The following is an 18169-nucleotide window of genomic DNA, read 5'->3' as shown; positions in this document are numbered from 1 at the left end:
AGTTTAGAGGCAAAACATACCTTCAAAATACAAGATTCAAATATGTTCTGTAAATAGTGTTGCCCCCCCGCTTTTTAAGTGCTGCTATGAAGACGATAAAGTAGATAAATTTTATGTTTACAATGCAGTACCTCAATTTAGTTTTCTCTCTGTAACTGGTAGCATATTTTGTCTTTTCTATGCCTTGTCAGATTGCTTTTCCTTTCCTCCTTCTAACCATTTTCTGCCTTTCTCAACAATGCTGTAATAAAACTGACATACCTAAGACCTCATTTTCATCTCCTATTGGACGGTGAGAAATGAAACCCATCTCAACTTTGTTTTTAATGCACAGAGATTCCTCAAGAGCACAGCAGAAGCACCACCCTCCCTAGACAGACACACCTTTTCTTCTTGCTAGAAGGCTATCTTTTCTAGAAAAATGTCTGAAACTTAAAGAAACTGCATGTATAGCCACTGGAAACCCATGGAATTTATCTACTCAAAAGTGCAATCTCATAGGCAGTAATTCTATGATGATCTTGAACACAGCTGTAATACACTCTACTACATACTGATTTACATTTTTTCCGTGCTTAACTCTCTGGCAGGCAGATAAGGTGAAACCCAATACAGAGGTACCCCTGCCCTGCCTAACTATGGAGAGTTACACAAAATGCTTAGCATTTTATCAAGCAGAATTTAGTCCCCTCCATCCTATCCAAGGAACAGTGTCCTGTAACAGTGACTTAAGGTATATGAAACACACACTTTATCAAGAAAGCTGACAGGTACAAGATTTAGGTCAAAAGTGGAAAAAAACTTTTGATTCACTTAGTGTTGTTCTTTCTCCCCAGATTAATGATTGCATAATTAATACACAACCACAGGAACACTGAGAATGTAGCTCTTCCCACTCTTGTGTAAGTGGATGAATCACAAAGGTCTCTCCTCTGGCTCCTTTCTTCCAGACTGAGGAAGAGCCAGTTCTACCAGGAGTTGATACTGTGGCTTACTACACCCTTCTTCACGGTTGTTGTACAGCTCCAAGTAGCTTTTAAAGTATAAGAGATACAAATCTGAATCCTTCCAGACTAAGGTGTGCTTAAAACCTTCATCTTTCAGCTCTTCAGCAACCACATAACAACCCTACTGGACAAATACAGGCATTATCTCTTCCAGGATTACACAGAATACTCGGACATGTCCCTTCTGAACACTACATCATCTGCTTACTTCTTCGAATGACACATTATTATAGCTTCTGCTTGAAAAGTTACCTGTCATTTCGCTTTAATGTCAAGGGAAATATGTTTTTGTTGTCAAACACCACACAGAATTTTCACGTAATTGGTCCTTGAAATTTTTAGTTTGGCTCTAGACCTTACTCTGTTAAGGCATTCATCACTTTGCAGAGATAAATGTATTTCGGATGTTCATCTGGTTTTGGGCATGTTTGATTACAGTACTATACTCTTTGTACACCATGAATGATTCTATACTGAATCACACACACAATATATTTTTTTCAAGCGAGTGTAATGGGTGAGTGAAGAATTGCTTCTTTCCCTAAAGAAGAGTAGTACAGCATATCAATACCTTCCTGTTACAGACAGCATCACAGAAGGCTGAGGACATCCAACAGCCTATGCCTATGATTTGGCCAACAGAGACACTGGAAATAACAGCCAACACTTTTGAAAGAGCATGCTTCCCAGTAGTCATTAGCCTTTGCCTCTATTTCCAAAGGTGTTATCAGCTATGAACATTATAGCAGTAATTGAATTTGCTTTTTATGATCATTGCAGGCCTTTACTGTAATACACAGAGGCTGCTGCTGGCATTATCATAATTCTTCTAACTTTGAGATTAGATTAATGCAATAAAACTTCACCTTAAAAGAGAAACTTGGAGAGTACTACAGGTTACATGATACAAGAAGGGCTACCTAGATGAAAACAAGCTGAAGATAGGAATTTCTGCTTGTGTCTAGATAGAAGTTGAGACATTGGGTAGTTACCAAAAGAGCCTTACAAGACCACAAGACGTGGTTATCTTGAACAGACTAAGCAACCTCTACCTCCCTGCCCCCTCCCCTTCCCCCATATCAACACCACACAACCTCTCCCCCATATTCACAGAACCTGTTTACCCAGGCCTGTCCTCCCCCCAGCCTTCCTTCCCCATGGGAAAGCTGTAAGATTTAAAGTGAAAAAGGATTTCTACTGTTTTAATACATCAGGCTGTAGTCATGCCAGTCTTGATGGAAGCTATGCCTTCTCACAGCTCTTTAACCTAAATTAATTCAACTTTATTCTCTCAGGAATTCTTAAAACACCCTTTTATACAATGTGGGAGTGTGGGAATGTAAAGGGAAAGAGCAGAACATAATGTATGCTGAGAGAGGCTTTCAGGTAGTGTTTTTGGCTTTTGCTGTATGCTTGCTAAAGAAAGATACCATGTTGATTTGCCTATCTGAAACCAATGATGAGCTATTTGCATTTTATTAAAACATTCTGCTTTTCCAAGGGCTTTTTTTTTAAGACTTAAATTCAGAGTTTTGAAGTATTTTGGAAAAAATCAAGGATGACAACTTTTCCTGTCATTTATGCCTAATTAAACAGACAGCTTCATCACGTAGCTTTGCCTCAATTTCTGTACTGTTCTGACTGAGAAAATAATTCAGCTTAACAACCAGGCAAACTGGAGCTTGAATTTTGCATTGCACTGGCATGAGTGATTCCACAAGTGTTGGTGTGCACCATTTCAGTTTTCACTAAATAAGAACAAAACACCTTAGGACGAACTATATTGCTCCCATTAGTAGTTACTGCACAACAACCTGCGCTGGTCTTTCTTACCTTGTATTGTCTGCTTACATTTGAGCACTGGAAACTCTTTGTGTGCAGGGAGCAATACTGAAGGGGTATGGGAACAGCTGCACCAAATCTGCTGAATAGCCTCCGTATGTTATTTTTACTGTGAGAATCATCAGTCCAGAACAATTATTCTAACATCACCTACGTTCACCTAATTTTAAGAGGAAAGCTTGCTGTTCAGCAGATGCCCTTCATCAAATGGAAGGATTTGACAGCATGGTTTCTCAGGGTTAAAAACAGCCTTCACTCACCAGCTAAAAATTAACAAGCAAAGGGCTACAAAAATGCATCATTGTCCAGACTGATGTACAAGAAACCAAACGATGGCAATTTTGTTAAGCATGTAAAGTTGTATTTTAGCTTGTCACAATCTTAAGACAAGGTTAAAACAGAGCAAACACAATCATGTTACTAAATAGAAACCGCATTGTTTTGTCATCCGTAAGCATACTGCGGTGTGCTGTGGGCAAGCTATTGATGAACTAAGAATCTATATTTAACATAGTGGTTTGTAACACTGCTATTCTTTGATAACAAAGATAGTATTTTCTTACTGAATATATAATTTTTTAAGGATGGAAGCAGTAAGACAGACCTTACATAGGCTGTTAATTTCTATTAATGTAAACGAAACCCTGAAATGACATCAAAACTCCAATGTCCAAATAATGAGTTCTGCCTACCTGTTTAAAGGGGCAATATACAATGAACACTGTACATAATGCAATAAACCAAGAACTACTAGAGAACTACACATTCTCTATATTTTTGTCGATGCACATCTTTCAGGAAAAGCAGAGTTAACACTGCCTGACAATACCCAATGACACTGTACACCTGTCAAGATGACGTGTGTCTGTTTCTTTTTAGTTTAGGAAGCATTGTTCATTGCCATTTACCTAACATTCAAAGTATCTTCAAATACTGCGCAGTATGTATTGAAATGCATTTGAATTTTTTACAGATTTCAAGCAATAGCTAGACTTTACCTAGTCCTATGACATGAGACTGTTTTCAGCGAGCTACGTGAAGAATGCAGCGATTTTTATCCAGCTTTGTTACAAAAGCTCTGCCAAGCTACCGCGAACTGCCTCAAAGCTTCCTGATAGCCTCCGAAGTGCTAAACACCAAGTAGGAGCACCGAGTAGCTGCGTGGGGAAGGAGGAATACGTACAAGCAACCGCGTCGCGCTGCTTTGCCTCTGCAGCTACAGTGGATGGAGCACGTTAGTTTTGGTTCTGGCTGCCGGACACCGCTGCTCCCGTCACGTCTCCCATCCAAACCCGTCAAACAAGCCACGGCTGATGCCAAAACGCGGCGCTGCCCTACAAGCAACAAGGGCGACGCGCAGCCCTGCCGGGGAGGCTCGGGCGGAAAGGAGCTCGGCGGGCCGGGATGCGGCCCGGGCTGCCGGCCGGGACAGCGCTGCGCACTCGGGGGAAAGGGCCGGCCGTGCCCGCCCGGGGCAGCGCCAGGGCGGACGGACCCCGACACCCTCCGTGGCCACCCGACGCTCCCGTGCCCCCGCAGCCGGGGAGAGCGGCTCCCGGCAGCCCCGCTCCTTCCTCCCCGCCCCCCCGCGGAGCCGGTCGGCGGCAGGCTGCCGGGGCACTCTGGGGCTTCCCCGCGGTTCCGCGCTCCCCGCCGGGCCCCGGGACCGACCGGGAATCGCTCCTCGCGCCGTCCGCGCCGCCCGCCGCCCACCGCCCGCGCGCGCAAGCGCGGCCGCAGCCCCCGCGCACACCTGCCCCCCCCCCCCCCCCCCCCCCCGCCCCCTGCCGCCACGCGACACCGGGGCCGCGCGGAGCGGCGGGAGCGCGCGCGCCTCGGCGCGGCTCTCCCCGCCCCCGGGGGAACAGCGCACGTGACGTGTCCCCGCCCCGGAGGTGCCGCGACGCGACTTTGTTTGGGAGAGTTCCGTGCGCGCGCGCGTGTTTCCGCGCGGCGGGGCCGGGCGGGAGCCGCACGGGAAGCCGGCTATCCCCACGCCGCCGCCCCGGGCCCCCGGAGCGGAAGGGAGGGAAGGAGGGAGAGAGGGAGGGACAGCTGTGGCTCCGCCAAGCGGCGCTGCCGCCGCCGCCGGGCAGCGGCCGCCCCGCCCCTGGTCCCGCCCCCGGCGTGTCCCACCCCCGCGGGCCCTGCCCCCTCCCCTCCTGCCGCCGCCGCCGCTGCTGCCAGCGCAGCCTGAACTGAAGCGAACTCCGGAGCGAACTGAGGAGAAGTGAGGAGGCGGCGGCGGGGCTGAGACTCAGCAGCCACAGGCGGCGGCGGCGGCAGCAGCAGCAACAGCGGCGGCGGCGGCGGGAGGGCGGGCGGGCGGGAGGCGGAGAGGAGGAGGAGGAGGACACACGCCAGGCGCAGCGCGGCGGCAACAACAGCAGCAGCGGCGGCAACAGCGGGGAGATACCGGCGGCGGCTCCTCGGAAGCGGCAGCCGCGCCAGCAGCGCCCGCCCGCCCCGCGCGTCCCCTCCCTCCCTCCCTCCCCCCCCCCGCCGCGGAGACAGGGGGCAGCGCCGAGAGGAGAACCGGGCTCAGCGTGTGTGTGCGCGGGAGGAGGAGGAGAAGGAGGGGGGAGACACCGAGGACTGCGCCGGCCGAGGGCGCACGGAGCAGGGAAGCGGCGGCGGCGGCACCGAGAGGCGGCGGCGGGTCCTTGTGCCCGGAGAGGAGGGCGCAGCCCGCACGGGGGTTTCTACCGAGTTTCCTCTTTTTTTTCTTCTTTTTTTTTTTTTTTCCTCGGTCCCTGGGACTCAGCGGCGGGTCTGCGTTTGTCTCCGGATTTGAATCCTCCTCCTTCTCCTCCTTCCTCGGGGAAGCTCCCCTCCCCGCCCCCTCCCCTCCCCCACCGCCTCCCTGCCCGCCCGGATCCAGCCGGGCGCCCCGTGCCGCGGTCGCGTTGCTCGGCAGAGCTGCTGCGGGCGCTCGCCGTCTCTGCGCGGGCTTGGAATATGGTTGGGGAAATGGAAACCAAGGAGAAGCCGAAGCCGAGCCCTGATTACCTGATGCAGCTGATGAACGACAAGAAGCTGATGAGCAGCCTCCCCAACTTCTGCGGGATCTTCAACCACCTCGAGAGGCTGCTGGACGAAGGTAAAAGCGCTTGCCCGGCCGCCCCCTCCCCCGCCCCGCCGCCCTGCCCTGCCTTCCCCGGCCCGGGGATCCCGCTCGGCCCCCCGCCCCGGCCCGGCCGGGCGGCGGGGGCGGCCCGGGGCCTGTTCCGCTCTCCCCGCTGCTCCCCGCACGCTCCCGGCCCCGGCTGGGGAGCCGAAAACAAAGGGGAAGTGCGGGCTCTCCCCGCCCTGGCCGCCGCCGCCGCGCGGTGCCGGGGGACTCGGGGAGCGAGTGGGAGGGGACAGGCAGCCCCGGCCGCGCGGGTCCCCGATCCCCCGGAGGGTTTTCCCCCTTATTTTTCCATTTTTTTTCTTTTTACGCTTTTCCGCACTACCTCCTTAAACCGGGGGAAGGGTAACTACAGCACGGAGGGGAGGGAGCGAGGAGAGGAGCTCAGGAATGCGCTCTGGGGGAAGGCAGGGAGGAGGGGAAAGGCTGGCTGGCGGCTGGCGCTCCCCTCCCTCCATCCCTCCCTCCCGCGGCGGCGGGGGACACTGGGGTCCTGCCGGCGCCCTCGGAGCGCTCCGCCGCCCGGCCCCAGGGCCCCCGCCGGGGGGGCGCGGGGTGTTTGGTTTCGAGATTTGGCTGTTCTGGAAGCTGCTTGGACTTGAATGACTAAGGCGGAGGGGGGCTGAGCTCTTTCTTCTGCTCCAGATCTACCCCACCCCGAACTGGCCGCAAACTAATTACGATTTTCCTATATCGCAAGGGAAGCGAGCAAATTCTTGTCTCAGCTATCCTTACCTTTTAAAGAAACTGAACTTGAAAGACTCCTACGTGTGACTTTAGTGAAGGGGGAGAAACAAAAAGGATTACGAAATTGCCTGATCTGCCCCTGCCAAACGTCCACCCCAGCCTCGCACCCTCTCCTGGCACGGGGCGAGGCCCCCCCGTGCCCCCAATTTTTTCTCTAATAACTTTGTTTAGGGTTAAGATTTCACAAATAAATAATCACGGTTTAGAAATTAACAAGAAAAGTACGAGCTGGGAACTTCCTGTGTCCCATACTTTTTCCCACTACAGTAACAGACCCACTGTGTATCAAAAATTAGGTGAAACACTTGTTCTTAGTATGTTAAATTCACCTTGTACTCGGGTTCACAGGTTTGTTTTTCTTGTCGAAGGCATTTCTTTTCCTATGGCTTTTAACCAAGGCTTTCTGGAGACTTAGACCTGTTTGTTTAATCGTATTTGATAACTTTGTAGAATATGGTATGACCATAAATAATTTATACAGTTTCAACTTGTTGAGATTCTTAGTATGAAGTACTGATTTTCGAGATTTTGAGTTAGGGTTCTTGTTTGCGGATGTATTCCTCTTCGCTAAAAGAAGTTTGGGAAGTTGTTGACCTCGGAAGATGAAAGAACTGGTTATATTTGGTAGAACAACTCCCCGCCCTCTGCCAAGACTGTAAAAATGAGATAGCGACTGTAGTACGACACAAAAATAGCATGTCGAGAAAATGCTACCTTCTGAAATAAATGATAGAGGAATTTAAAGAAACCCAAACAAACGGTGAAGAATACTGAAATATGGACTGTGGGAAGCCTTATAATTGGAGAGTCTGTTTTTATTTTGAAGATACTTGGAGGAGTTTGAATTTATATTGGAGCAAATGTGGACGTGAAGAGCAAAACTATTTTAGAACTTATATTCTTGGTCACCACAGTGAGCAGCCTCTTCGGAATAGTTAGATTTTCAATAAACATCAAGAAGAAACTTGACTGAGAAGACTCCTTTATAGCACAAATGAGCCTTCCAGAGGTTTGATAACGGATTTTTAAATTCTTGAATCTCTTCAACTTTATGTATTTGGCCAGAGGAGGCCTGAAGCTGTTTTTTTATTTTCAGAGAACAAAAGGAAGAAAAACATTTCCCGATGCAAAAAGGACACTGAAAAAGGAATTCCCTTAATATTTGTGTCTTGTCATATATTTTGAAATACTGAAAATTCTGGAAGTCTGTTTGCAAAGTATTGGAGTTCCAAAACCAGGGCTCTCATGACTCTTGCTGACAAAGTTTAAGGACTGTGTTGGAACTATTCTTCGCTCTCTTCTTCAAAAGAAAAGCAAACAAAATATAATCTGCGTTCCTAAATGGTCTCTGGAAGAAGCCTACTATCCCTTTAAGCTTTTCTGCTTTTCCTGTTTACGTTGGCAAATTGGTGGAAGTATTGTGGAGGCAGAAAACTTTTTGGAATGTTGAAAAAAAAGTTTCATGCAAATCTAGTAAATGGCTTCAAGACTTCAGAATTTGAACACTAAGGGGCGCCAGTTATTTTTTTTTCTGAGGCGTGAGTCCGCGAGCACCTCTATTGACTCGGGCAGTAAAATGATCAAATCTGGTAGAAGACGCCAGAGAATGACAAAATACTGGTGGATTTGTGCAGGTATCTGTATTTGCATGGACCTCCACGTAATGTATGCTTACAGGCAGTATTGCATCGGTGGAATAGGCAGTAGCAGTGAGCAACTGAGAAGCTGGAACAACTGTTTCCCTGTAAAACACCTATCCTGGGTACCGGTGGGGGCTGTGTTAAATATCTTGAACTGTATCCTCCACTGACATCCTCCAGCAAAAGGATTTAGTAATAGCAAACTACAGGTTTGCTGGAAAAGTCTGCAGGATTTAATGTGCTTACTGAAAAGTGTATTATTGCAAGGTTTCATCAGTTGTTTCCTGGCACCCTCGAGAATTCCAAGTATTTGGGGCAAGTGCGTGTATATATAGGTATATATAATCTAAAAATAAAGCTACAGGGTTCACATTCCCTCTTTGCCCCCTCCACCCTGTCATTTGATTTGCTTCTTCTAGTTTGTTGTTGTGTTCTTTAGGTAGGTGTTTGTTTTTGTTTTTTGTTTTTTTTTTTCTTAGTTATAATGCAACCATTTTCCTGAAGGTTTTGTTTATGCTTGAGAAGAATAATATTATGATCAGCCATTGTCTTTTATTTTGTGTGCTGATCAAAATGAAGAAATAAAGTCACAACCCTAAGAATTCAAACAAATAAAAGGTGGGATTGCCTTCCCTACTGGAATGCTAGGGTAGGTTTTTTTATTATTACTTATTTATTGTTACATGCCAGTATTTAAAAACAAAACTCAAATGGTCTTCTGCTGTGGTTACTTCTTATAGTGGTATGCAGCAAGAGATAGAGAGAGACCTGTGGGTTTAGATGAACAGTACATTTGATCTGGTTCAGTTACAGAATGTTCATCTGCTTATTTCTATGCTGTGTGTATTATCCAAAGCATGTTTTCCCTTCTGAACTCTATCCTACTTTTTGATCTCAGAAAATTTTAGTGCTTAACTTGATAGATGATCTGTCTTGAAACATTTAGTTTTTGAAGATTAGCTTAAATGTAAGAAGTGCATTGAGGAAACCTTTTGTTTTTTAAGAACTGCTTTCATAAAATATGAAAGTTACAGTTTTGTTTAGGTTACAGTTATTTTTCCATATGTGTGCTTTTAACTTGTTATGTGTAAATAAGTCTTCTGTGGATTAACAAGGATGTTTAAAGAGCACATCATAATAACTAGGAAGCTGAATTGTTTTTATCAGACTGGTGCAAACCTGTGGGAAGAGAGGGCTTTTCCTGAATCTGGAATAGGCTGTATTTCCTGTAATTGTTTGCACCATCAAATGTGACCTGATTTTTTTTTTTTTTTTTGCTTAAGCTTTTGAGATACTAACTTTTATGATGTTAACCTGGATTTTTTTTTTCCTGGATAATTTATATATTTTAATGCTTCCCTTTGTGGACAGTGAATAGAGCTGTACCTGTTTTCTTGCACTGTTTTTAAAAACTGATTTGGACATTTCAAACTCCTCAGTAGCATGTTGACAGATTGAAATTAATGAGGTACTTCAGTTGTATTCTTTCATCAGACTATGAACAAATGTGCCTGAGCTATTAACTGGAATCTGAGGAGTCTAATTTGTAAATTTACATTTTGTTTTCTTGAACCTGTAAGTGCACAGACTCTTGCACCTGATCGGAATGTACACAGATCAGGCCTGTGGTCTGAACTGTTTTCAAAAAGAGATTGAAGAGGACTTTATCAAGAATTCATTTTTCCTGGTAACATTTCCCTGAAAATCTTGCGTCTTTCCTTCAAAACTGTGTTGAAGGTGACTTAAAAGCCTGTCTACCTTTAAATATAAATTTAACCATGCATCTGGCTATTGGAGATTAATCTAATTTTGTGTCAAATAGACTGCCTCTTTCTGTCTACCAAGTTTAACAAAGCTAGTGTAAACACATCCAATTAGGCAAAATGAGGATAAATTTTTGGTGAATGTTGCTCTCTCTTTTTAGTTTTCTCACTGAGAAAAGTGCATGTGAACTTGGGGAGCTTAGTGCCCAAGAATGCAGTTTTTGCATTGGTCTGGTTGTGTTAAGCAAAACATCTGTGTGAAGTAGGGCTGAAGAGCTGTGTTCTGGTGTTGTAAATGAGTTCTCCCTGGAAAGTTATCTAGTTACTTTTGCACATGACCTTATTGTTTGTGATTATGTAAATGTAGCCTGTGCTTAGCTAGGGTTTTGCTGACTTGTCAGATTTGATGGAAGGGCACTGGCCACATTAGCGTGTCAGTTTTTTCAGTTGTATCAGATCTTGCAATGGACCCCCATTAATTCATTAAAAATGTGCTTCTTAGTGCAATATTCAGGGATGAATATTCTTTGGGATAAAGGCCTTACAAAAGGTGTTTGCCTAGAGAGTCTCAGACTAAGTTTTAAACTTGGTGTATTAATGTTAAAATTGTCAAAGCAGCATGCCACAAGAGCATGGAGTATTGTTTGTGTGCTGTTTATCATTAGTACTCTTTTGAATTTGGTTCTTTAATTATCTCTTAAAACTTAATGGTCTGAGGTGTTTTTTCTGATTTATGAATGTTGTAATGCTTCTAGAACTTGTGTTCAGAAACCTTATAAGAGCTATTTTGAGGTGTGGGTGTTTGGTTGTTTTTTGGCTGGGGGAGGGAGCGGCTTTAATGCCTTGGCACAGCCTCTTATAACGCCAAACCAAAAGCTCCATTGCACTTAAGAAACAGTGTGGCAGGTTTTTGGCTTGTGGAAAAATACTTAAACCAGCGACAGTTCAGTTCTTTTTAAATTTCGTTATGTTTGGAGCTGTATCTGCAGCATTTATAGGATTGCAGTCACCTGGCATGTAACTAAAAAACAACAAGAGTATTTTTTAATACTGATACAAGTTTTAAGTTAGTAAAACAAACTCCTACTTTGAAAGTGGTTTGTTCCATGTTGCTTACCAAGAATTATTTGCTAAAATACATGTATTTGGATTTTATTTTTTTTTTAAATAAGAGTCATCACAGACTTAGTTCTGTACAGAAGTGGCTGACTTTTTGAACTGGGAGGGGCCTGTTTGAATTTAATGTTTTTGTTTAGTGAAACTTGTTCATTAAGGTTGCAATTGAGTTGCATTTTCCTCCTCTGAAACTGAATGCAGTCATTTAGATAACTGGTGTCCTATAAAAATCCTTTGCTATGGTTAGAAAAACTGACCAAGTGCGGATTAGATTAGGGAGTGGCATGCGGTGCTTTTGTGATCCACAAGGGGAAGAACTGGAGATGTGTTGGTTAATACTGTAGTGAAATGGGAAAAAATCCCTAAACCAACCACCACCAACTGAGAAGAACTGTACTGATTTTAAGAGAGCACTTAGAATGTCCTGATTATGAAAATGAAGTTTATATGCATCAACAGACAGAAAGAAGTTGCTGATGTTCGATGAGGGCTGGGGGTGTGAAGAGAAGGCTGGACATTAAATGGATGGCCACTTTTGTGGGTCAGTCATGTTTTTTGACCAGGTTGTCTGTTTCAGTCATTCTTGGATTAAAACTTTTTTCCTCTGAGTATACTGTACAATGCCAGGTCAGGAATGGGATGCTTACAATGATTTGAATTGTGTAGACTTTGTTAGAAGAGCAAGTACATTTGAGCTGTCTTTTATTACTGTCTGTAGCCATAAAGTGTTCTCAGTTTTTGTGAATGCACACTGATGCAGGTATCCTATTAATTAGATGTATTATTAGATGCTGGTATATTTCTGTGGCTGATAGGGTAGACCTGTGTTAATGTTAATTACCAGACCATCCGACAGCTCAGGCTGATTGAAGTACAGCAGCAGTCTGCCATGGAAACTGATGGTTTGTATTTGACTGCTTATATGGAATGTTGGGAGGTGGGAGATGGGGGAAATGCCTTGCCAGGAGGGCTGTTAACTAATGAAATGCCCTCATTCACTGACCCTTGTCTTTATTGAAACAGAACTCACAACTTCTCATTCCTGCTTTGTGAATTTTCCTGTATTGATTTTAGTCAGAGTGCAGACTCTGAAAATCTTCTGTTGATTTTAACATTTCATTGAAATTTAATAACCCAGTGCTAAGAAAACTAGTAGGAACAGTAAAACTGCTGGTGTTTTTAATCTCACTATGCAGTTGGTTAGGTCAGTAGAAGTGCCACACAAGCTACATCTGTGTCTTGCTAGCAGGAGGATCTGTGTCTGTGAGGGATATTGAAGTTACTGTTTGAATCCTGAAATAGGTAATAGATCTAATGTTTATAGTCTGAATTATATACCTTTGCTTTGCTGAGAAAAAGAGTGGGGTTGCTGAAAGTTAGGCAACATTACATTTTTACTTTGGTTTCAGAAAATATCCTGTATAACCCTGTGCAATGCAGTTATTGTCCAGGTTTTTGTTTCTTTTGGTTGTTTTTCTTGGAAACGTTTAGTAGAAGTGGAGTTAGCTTTTTAATAGCAGAGCTTAAATTTTTTGAGACAATTTATGCATGAATGAACAAAACAGCTGTGGCAACACTAAAGAGAAATAATATCTGGCTTCGTTAGCAGAACTGCCCCTCCACTTTGTTATTCTTGCTTCCATTAGAAAGTGTCTTTTGCAGACGAGCTGCATGTCTGAGAACAGCAAGACAATGCAAGTTGGAGTGGAGTTGTGTTACTTTAACTTCTCTTTTCTGAGTTCGGCTCTAGAAGTTGCAGCTTTTTTGATCTCTGCAGTTATTTTAGCAGTGTTAGTGGTTGGAATGAGTGTGGTAATGCTAAAAGGTTTTTTATTTATTTTATTCTCGTGGTTTGAAATAGTGAGTAGAAATTGAAAGTACATTTTCAGTTAATTTTCATTTGAGAATTGATTTTTTTGTTTTTATACTTGGTGTCAAATAGTAAATTTTGCATTTCAGTTCAGTGCAAAAAATCGTTCTCTTGAAGGGAAATGGCAGTAGGTAGCTATTGATGTTTTAATGTTTTTGGTGGTGCATAGTTGAGTAGCACCCTGGAAGTAAATTTTTTTAACTGCTTTTAAAAATATTTTAAATTGTTTTGCTGCTACACTTGAATACTTTTACTTTACTCCTTTCTGTAGTTTGAGGGGTTTTCTGTGTCTCCAGTGCAGGCCATACCAGAGCAAGGTTTTGATACTGTGTACTATAATCGCAGTGCTCCAGGAAGTCCCCATGCAGGAAAGTCCTCAGGATACTCTTTTTTAGAAGGGATAAATCATGAAGCAATTTGTGTGGTAACTCACTGAAATCTGAGGGTATTCATAGTTGGGACAGGTAACACTTCAGTGATGTATAACCTTAGAAAAGTTGACGTTTCTTTAAGACTTGATTTCAAAAGTAAAAGCATCCTGGCATGACAAACAATTAAAATCTTGTTATTTTGCTGGAAACTTGCTTCTTGGTAATCGAGTGAGTAATGCATCAGAGTGGCTGCTGATGTCAGAGCAGAGGCAGGGGAAGATAATACAGTATTTTATACTCTTATCTGGTAGATCACTTTCTGGCTTAAAAGGTCAGCTGATATTCTGTACCGGTCAGGGGTTTTTTGAGTTTGTTTTTGTGTGGTGCTGGCTTTCTTTTCAGATGGATCAGAGCTGTGATCTCGCTCCCTGTGTGATCTCAGAGCAGCTGTGTTGGCACGGTGGCTGAGGTGGCTCGATACTGAAGATGTAGAGCAGCGCCTTGGGGAGGGAAGTGCATTTGCTTAAACATTTACTTAAAAGTCTGAAGCTCCTAATTGATGTCAACTGATGGTGCATCTAGTCCATTCAGAATTTTAAGGATGTGCTTATTTGCAGACTAGCTGACACTAGATGGAAGTCAGACTTTGCTGAATTCTTTAAACCCTTTAGCTATTGAAATAATGAACCTATGTGGCTTTTTTTCCTAATTCCAATTAAAGAACTTATTTAGAAATCTCTGTAGCCATTAGTTGATCAAAATGTCCTTTCCTAGGTATGGTATATTTTTTTCATTAATGTGTCAGAGATGGTAGGTACCTGAAATCTTAAAAAATAAGCAACAGATCTGCTAGCACAAGTATTAATACAACCCTAATATTCTGGTTCGTAAGCTTAAGTGGCAGCTAAACTAAAACATTCAGCTCATGTTGCATAAAGCTTCCATTATTTATCAGACTTCGAAGCAGTAGCAAATCAGTTAATATTCTCAATGCTGCTTAATCTAATAACCTGCAAATAATTATATTAAAAGTTGATGCACAATTTTCAATTTTTATATGCAGAGCAGGCCAAATCCACTTCTCTTTGCTGTGAATATGTTAGGTTTCTCTGCAGGAACCGGGAGGAGGAGGAAAATACAATTCTCTGACCCGATGCTGTTTGCTTTTGAGCAGTGTTGCTAATCATACTGCATTTAGTTAGTTTCAGTTTGCCTAAATTTGAAGGAGCACCGCATAGAGCAACATGGACAATTTCTCAGAAAGTTGTTGCAGTCGTCAGCCCCCGCCCAAACGTACAAAATAACTTTGCCTAAATACTACATGTACAATCTGCTGTCAGGCGTGTTCCCGTAACAGTTTGTGTGTTAAAGTTGAAGGTTAGAATGCTGTAATAGGCCCAGCTGTCTTGCTTAAAGTGTGATGTTTTTGCTGTGCAGATTGGCTGTGCAGTGAGAACGTGGTGTGTGTTAGACATTGGTAGAGACAAGTTGTTGATAGTTCTTTAATTGCTTAAGTATCTTATCATCTATGAAGATAAGTATAGTCAGAGAAGCTCATATACAGTCAGTTTACGAGGGAATTACTGCTGCTTTAAATCACTTGAGGCTTTTATGGAAATCTGATACTGCCTCTGAATCAACCTGAAGCAAAACTTGTTATGCGCGTTCTATTGTTCCCACTTTTCATGTAGTTATGTTAACTTGTTAACTCAAGTCAAATAGACTTGAGCAAAATCTGAGCACAGATGATGTGGTAGGGATCAGAAATGAATTCTAATGAAGATTCTATCAGGAAGATTGATTATATGTGCATTAAAACATCTTCAGAGGAAGAATGATACTTGAGTATCTTACGTATAAAATCAGTGACTGTAACTGTGTTTAGAAGGGAATTATACTTGGCTGTGCTAATAACATGTTTACAGAGATTAGAGTCATATTTTGAAATTTCTTGCAGTGGTTTTGTGTTCATTGCGTGGGTAAATTTTATTTTTCTGACAAGCATAATCCTTTATGAAAAAAACCCCTAACTACCAGAAAAAAACATAACCTAAAGATTGGATCCATCCTAGAAGGGAGAAAAAGTGTAAAACTTGCTTTCTTGAGTAAAGATTATTAAAGTTAGAAACGTCAAAAAAATTTTAGAGACCTGTGGCATTTAAGATGTATACTGACCTTTTGAGGGGGAGGAGGGGGAAAACTTCTCTGTATCATCTTAATTATAGGTTTAATTGAGGTTAAATTCTGTACGGATCAAAGTATTTCTGACTTCTAATAATTGAGGTGTAGCTTCCAGGGAAGCAAGGGACTACATGGAAGCTTTGTCTCTGGATGATGGGGTACATAAACTTAGTGCCTATTGATTTAGTAACTGTATGTTATTCATAACTATTCATGGGGAATCATGTTGGTTCCAAATGGGAGGTTTAATGCACACTGGGGGCACTTGGTAGTGCTGAGTTTTAATACTGTTAAGTGTCTTCAGCAAGGTATTCTTGCGTCAGCCTGGGATTAACATAGGATGAATAACAGAGCCATTCATCAGCCAGGCAGCTCTGAAGAGTGTCAGCAAGAAGGCTGACGGTGATGAATTGGAGAGAGATGGATGCTGCAGTAGATGGCTGCTCCAGCCAGCGCTGGGGTGTTGAGGGATGGCAGTGGTGTTCAGGTGTACACTGAGTGAGTGAGGAGGGACCGCGCGCTCGCGCTCAGCTGAACAGAGAAGAAACGTGTCCCTTCTCCAATCCAAAAAGGTTACTGAATTCAACAGCTTAAAATGACAGGGGGACGACTGGTTTTTCATTCATTGAAAAAGATTTGCGTCAGTCATTAGTATTGATAAATGTGAGGTATTTTTTGAAGACAGACTTGTGGACTTCTCTTGATCTCTGCAGTTTTAGCAGCCTTCTTTGACTTAAAATATTTGGATAAATTAACCTTGAGGCAGATTTAGTTTATTCTGAACTTAATTTTCTTTAAAGTTCCGCGTCAGCCTTTCTTGGATGTCACTGCTTTCAGTTGCTTTGTTGCTTCAGTTACTGATTACTTTCAGTTTTAACTTTTAATTTTTTTCCCTTCCAGTATAAAGAAAATAGTTGAGAATTGGAGGGGGATTTTCTTCTATCAGCCTAATAGCATAACTAAGTGGTTTTTGTTATGTGCACAGGTCTTTCTAATCCCATTTAGTATGGTTTGTACTAGAATTGGTTTTGGCTGCTTTTTGTTATATCAAACTGTTGAACACTTGATAAGTGGAGAACAGTTCAAGGTAATAATCACGTTTTGTACTTTATTTGGGCTCTTTTGGATTTTTTTTCCTGCTGGATTTGGGTTCTTTTGGATTATTTTTTTTTTGCCTGCTGACTGACTTTAGGTTACTAAACCTGTATGTACCGGCTTTCTGAGCCCTGAGCACAATTCAGTACTGAAATCTGTATCAAACATTTCAGTATGTTGTATAGTAGCCATAATTAGTACAGTGTAGTGGTATATTATAGCATAAATTGCTGCACAGATTAAACTACATTTCTAGTGTATTTTTCTGGATTGAGCATCTGGGCTGCTGAAAGTTTTCATAACTAAAATATGTTCATAATAGTCTGAAGCGTATTGCGATGTCTTCTTCGAACTTTGATTCTTAGTCTTCAATTTCAGATAAAATACAGGATACTAATAAAGCAGTAACCTTTAAGGAGCTTTTTTTCTTAGTCTAGTCATGGGTGAGTAGTTTCTTATAGGACGTGATATGGTTGAAACACAATTTAAGCTGGTGTAAACTTTTATCTTTTTCCACACCTTCCCCTGCCATGGAAAGTTGAGGCCTTTTATTCCCTCCATAGAAAGTGAAGGAATAAATATTGCTAGGAATGAAATATGGATAATTTACAGGTTGTTGAGCTAATGAATGAAACTTAATGCCACAAATATGGGTGCAATAGTATGCACCTATTAATATTGGTATAATGAAAAAGTTAATGGAAGGGACAGAGTATGTTTTAAAAACACGTTATTGTATAAGTAACAGCAAAAATCTTATTATATGCTGATTTTGAAACTGCTAAGTTAAACAGATCATTATGTGAAAGGCACAGAAAAATCATATTTCCTTGAGCTCTGAGATGTTTTTTTGCTCAGAAAATGTTACTAATTTTAAAAAATAACACCACGATTTACTGAGCCTTCAAGTGTTATGAGATTATACACTTAATACCTAAGAGAGATTGAGATATTTATATTGAAGTTAGTCTTTGTACAATCTAATCAAGATTTCCTTTGCAGATAGTGTCTTTTTCCAACACAATGTATGCTATTTTTTCTCATGCTTGTCACACTGAGCCACTCTAGCTATTCCTTGCCCATACCTTTTCTGACATAGCAAAGAATTCCAAAGCAATCATATTTTGTTTTGCAGCACCATTAGCGAAACTGTACAGTCACTGGCACCAAAAGTAACATCAAAGAGAGTTTTTTTCCTAAACTAAAGGGGTTGGTTTTCAAAAATGCATGAAAACAAAATAGTCTTTGACATGAGACCTTTGAGAGCACTTTCTCTGTGAAGTAGACAGCATCTTTTTTGTTAGCAAAGTTAATGAAGCTAAGTGAAAAGCAATGTGAGTTACCAGAATGGTGTTTTTCAGTCTTCTGTTTGCAGACTCACTGCATATGAAGAGTTGCTGCAGATAA

The 18169-nt window shown here is 42.7% G+C and overlaps 1 protein-coding gene across 3 annotated transcripts in view; it reads left to right on the top strand.

The window, feature by feature from the left end:
• Positions 1 to 5073: 5073 nt before the first annotated feature.
• The window catches only part of QKI (QKI, KH domain containing RNA binding), a 149787-nt gene continuing 136691 nt past the window's right edge, over positions 5074 to 18169 (top strand). Inside the window, exon 1 of one of the 3 annotated variants that reach the window (XM_084203692.1) lies at positions 5074 to 5949. In XM_084203692.1, coding sequence (XP_084059818.1) covers positions 5808 to 5949 — 142 coding nt within the window. In that variant the 5' untranslated portion in view covers positions 5074 to 5807. The remainder of the gene's footprint in view (positions 5950 to 18169) is intronic. The other 2 variants (XM_084203690.1, XM_084203691.1) reach the window with 2 other exon arrangements.

The sequence above is a fragment of the Fringilla coelebs genome (genome assembly GCF_963513975.1).
Source record: "Fringilla coelebs genome assembly, chromosome: 3".
Lineage (NCBI taxonomy): Eukaryota > Metazoa > Chordata > Aves > Passeriformes > Fringillidae > Fringilla > Fringilla coelebs.
This window is presented reverse-complemented; position numbering and strand designations above follow the sequence as displayed.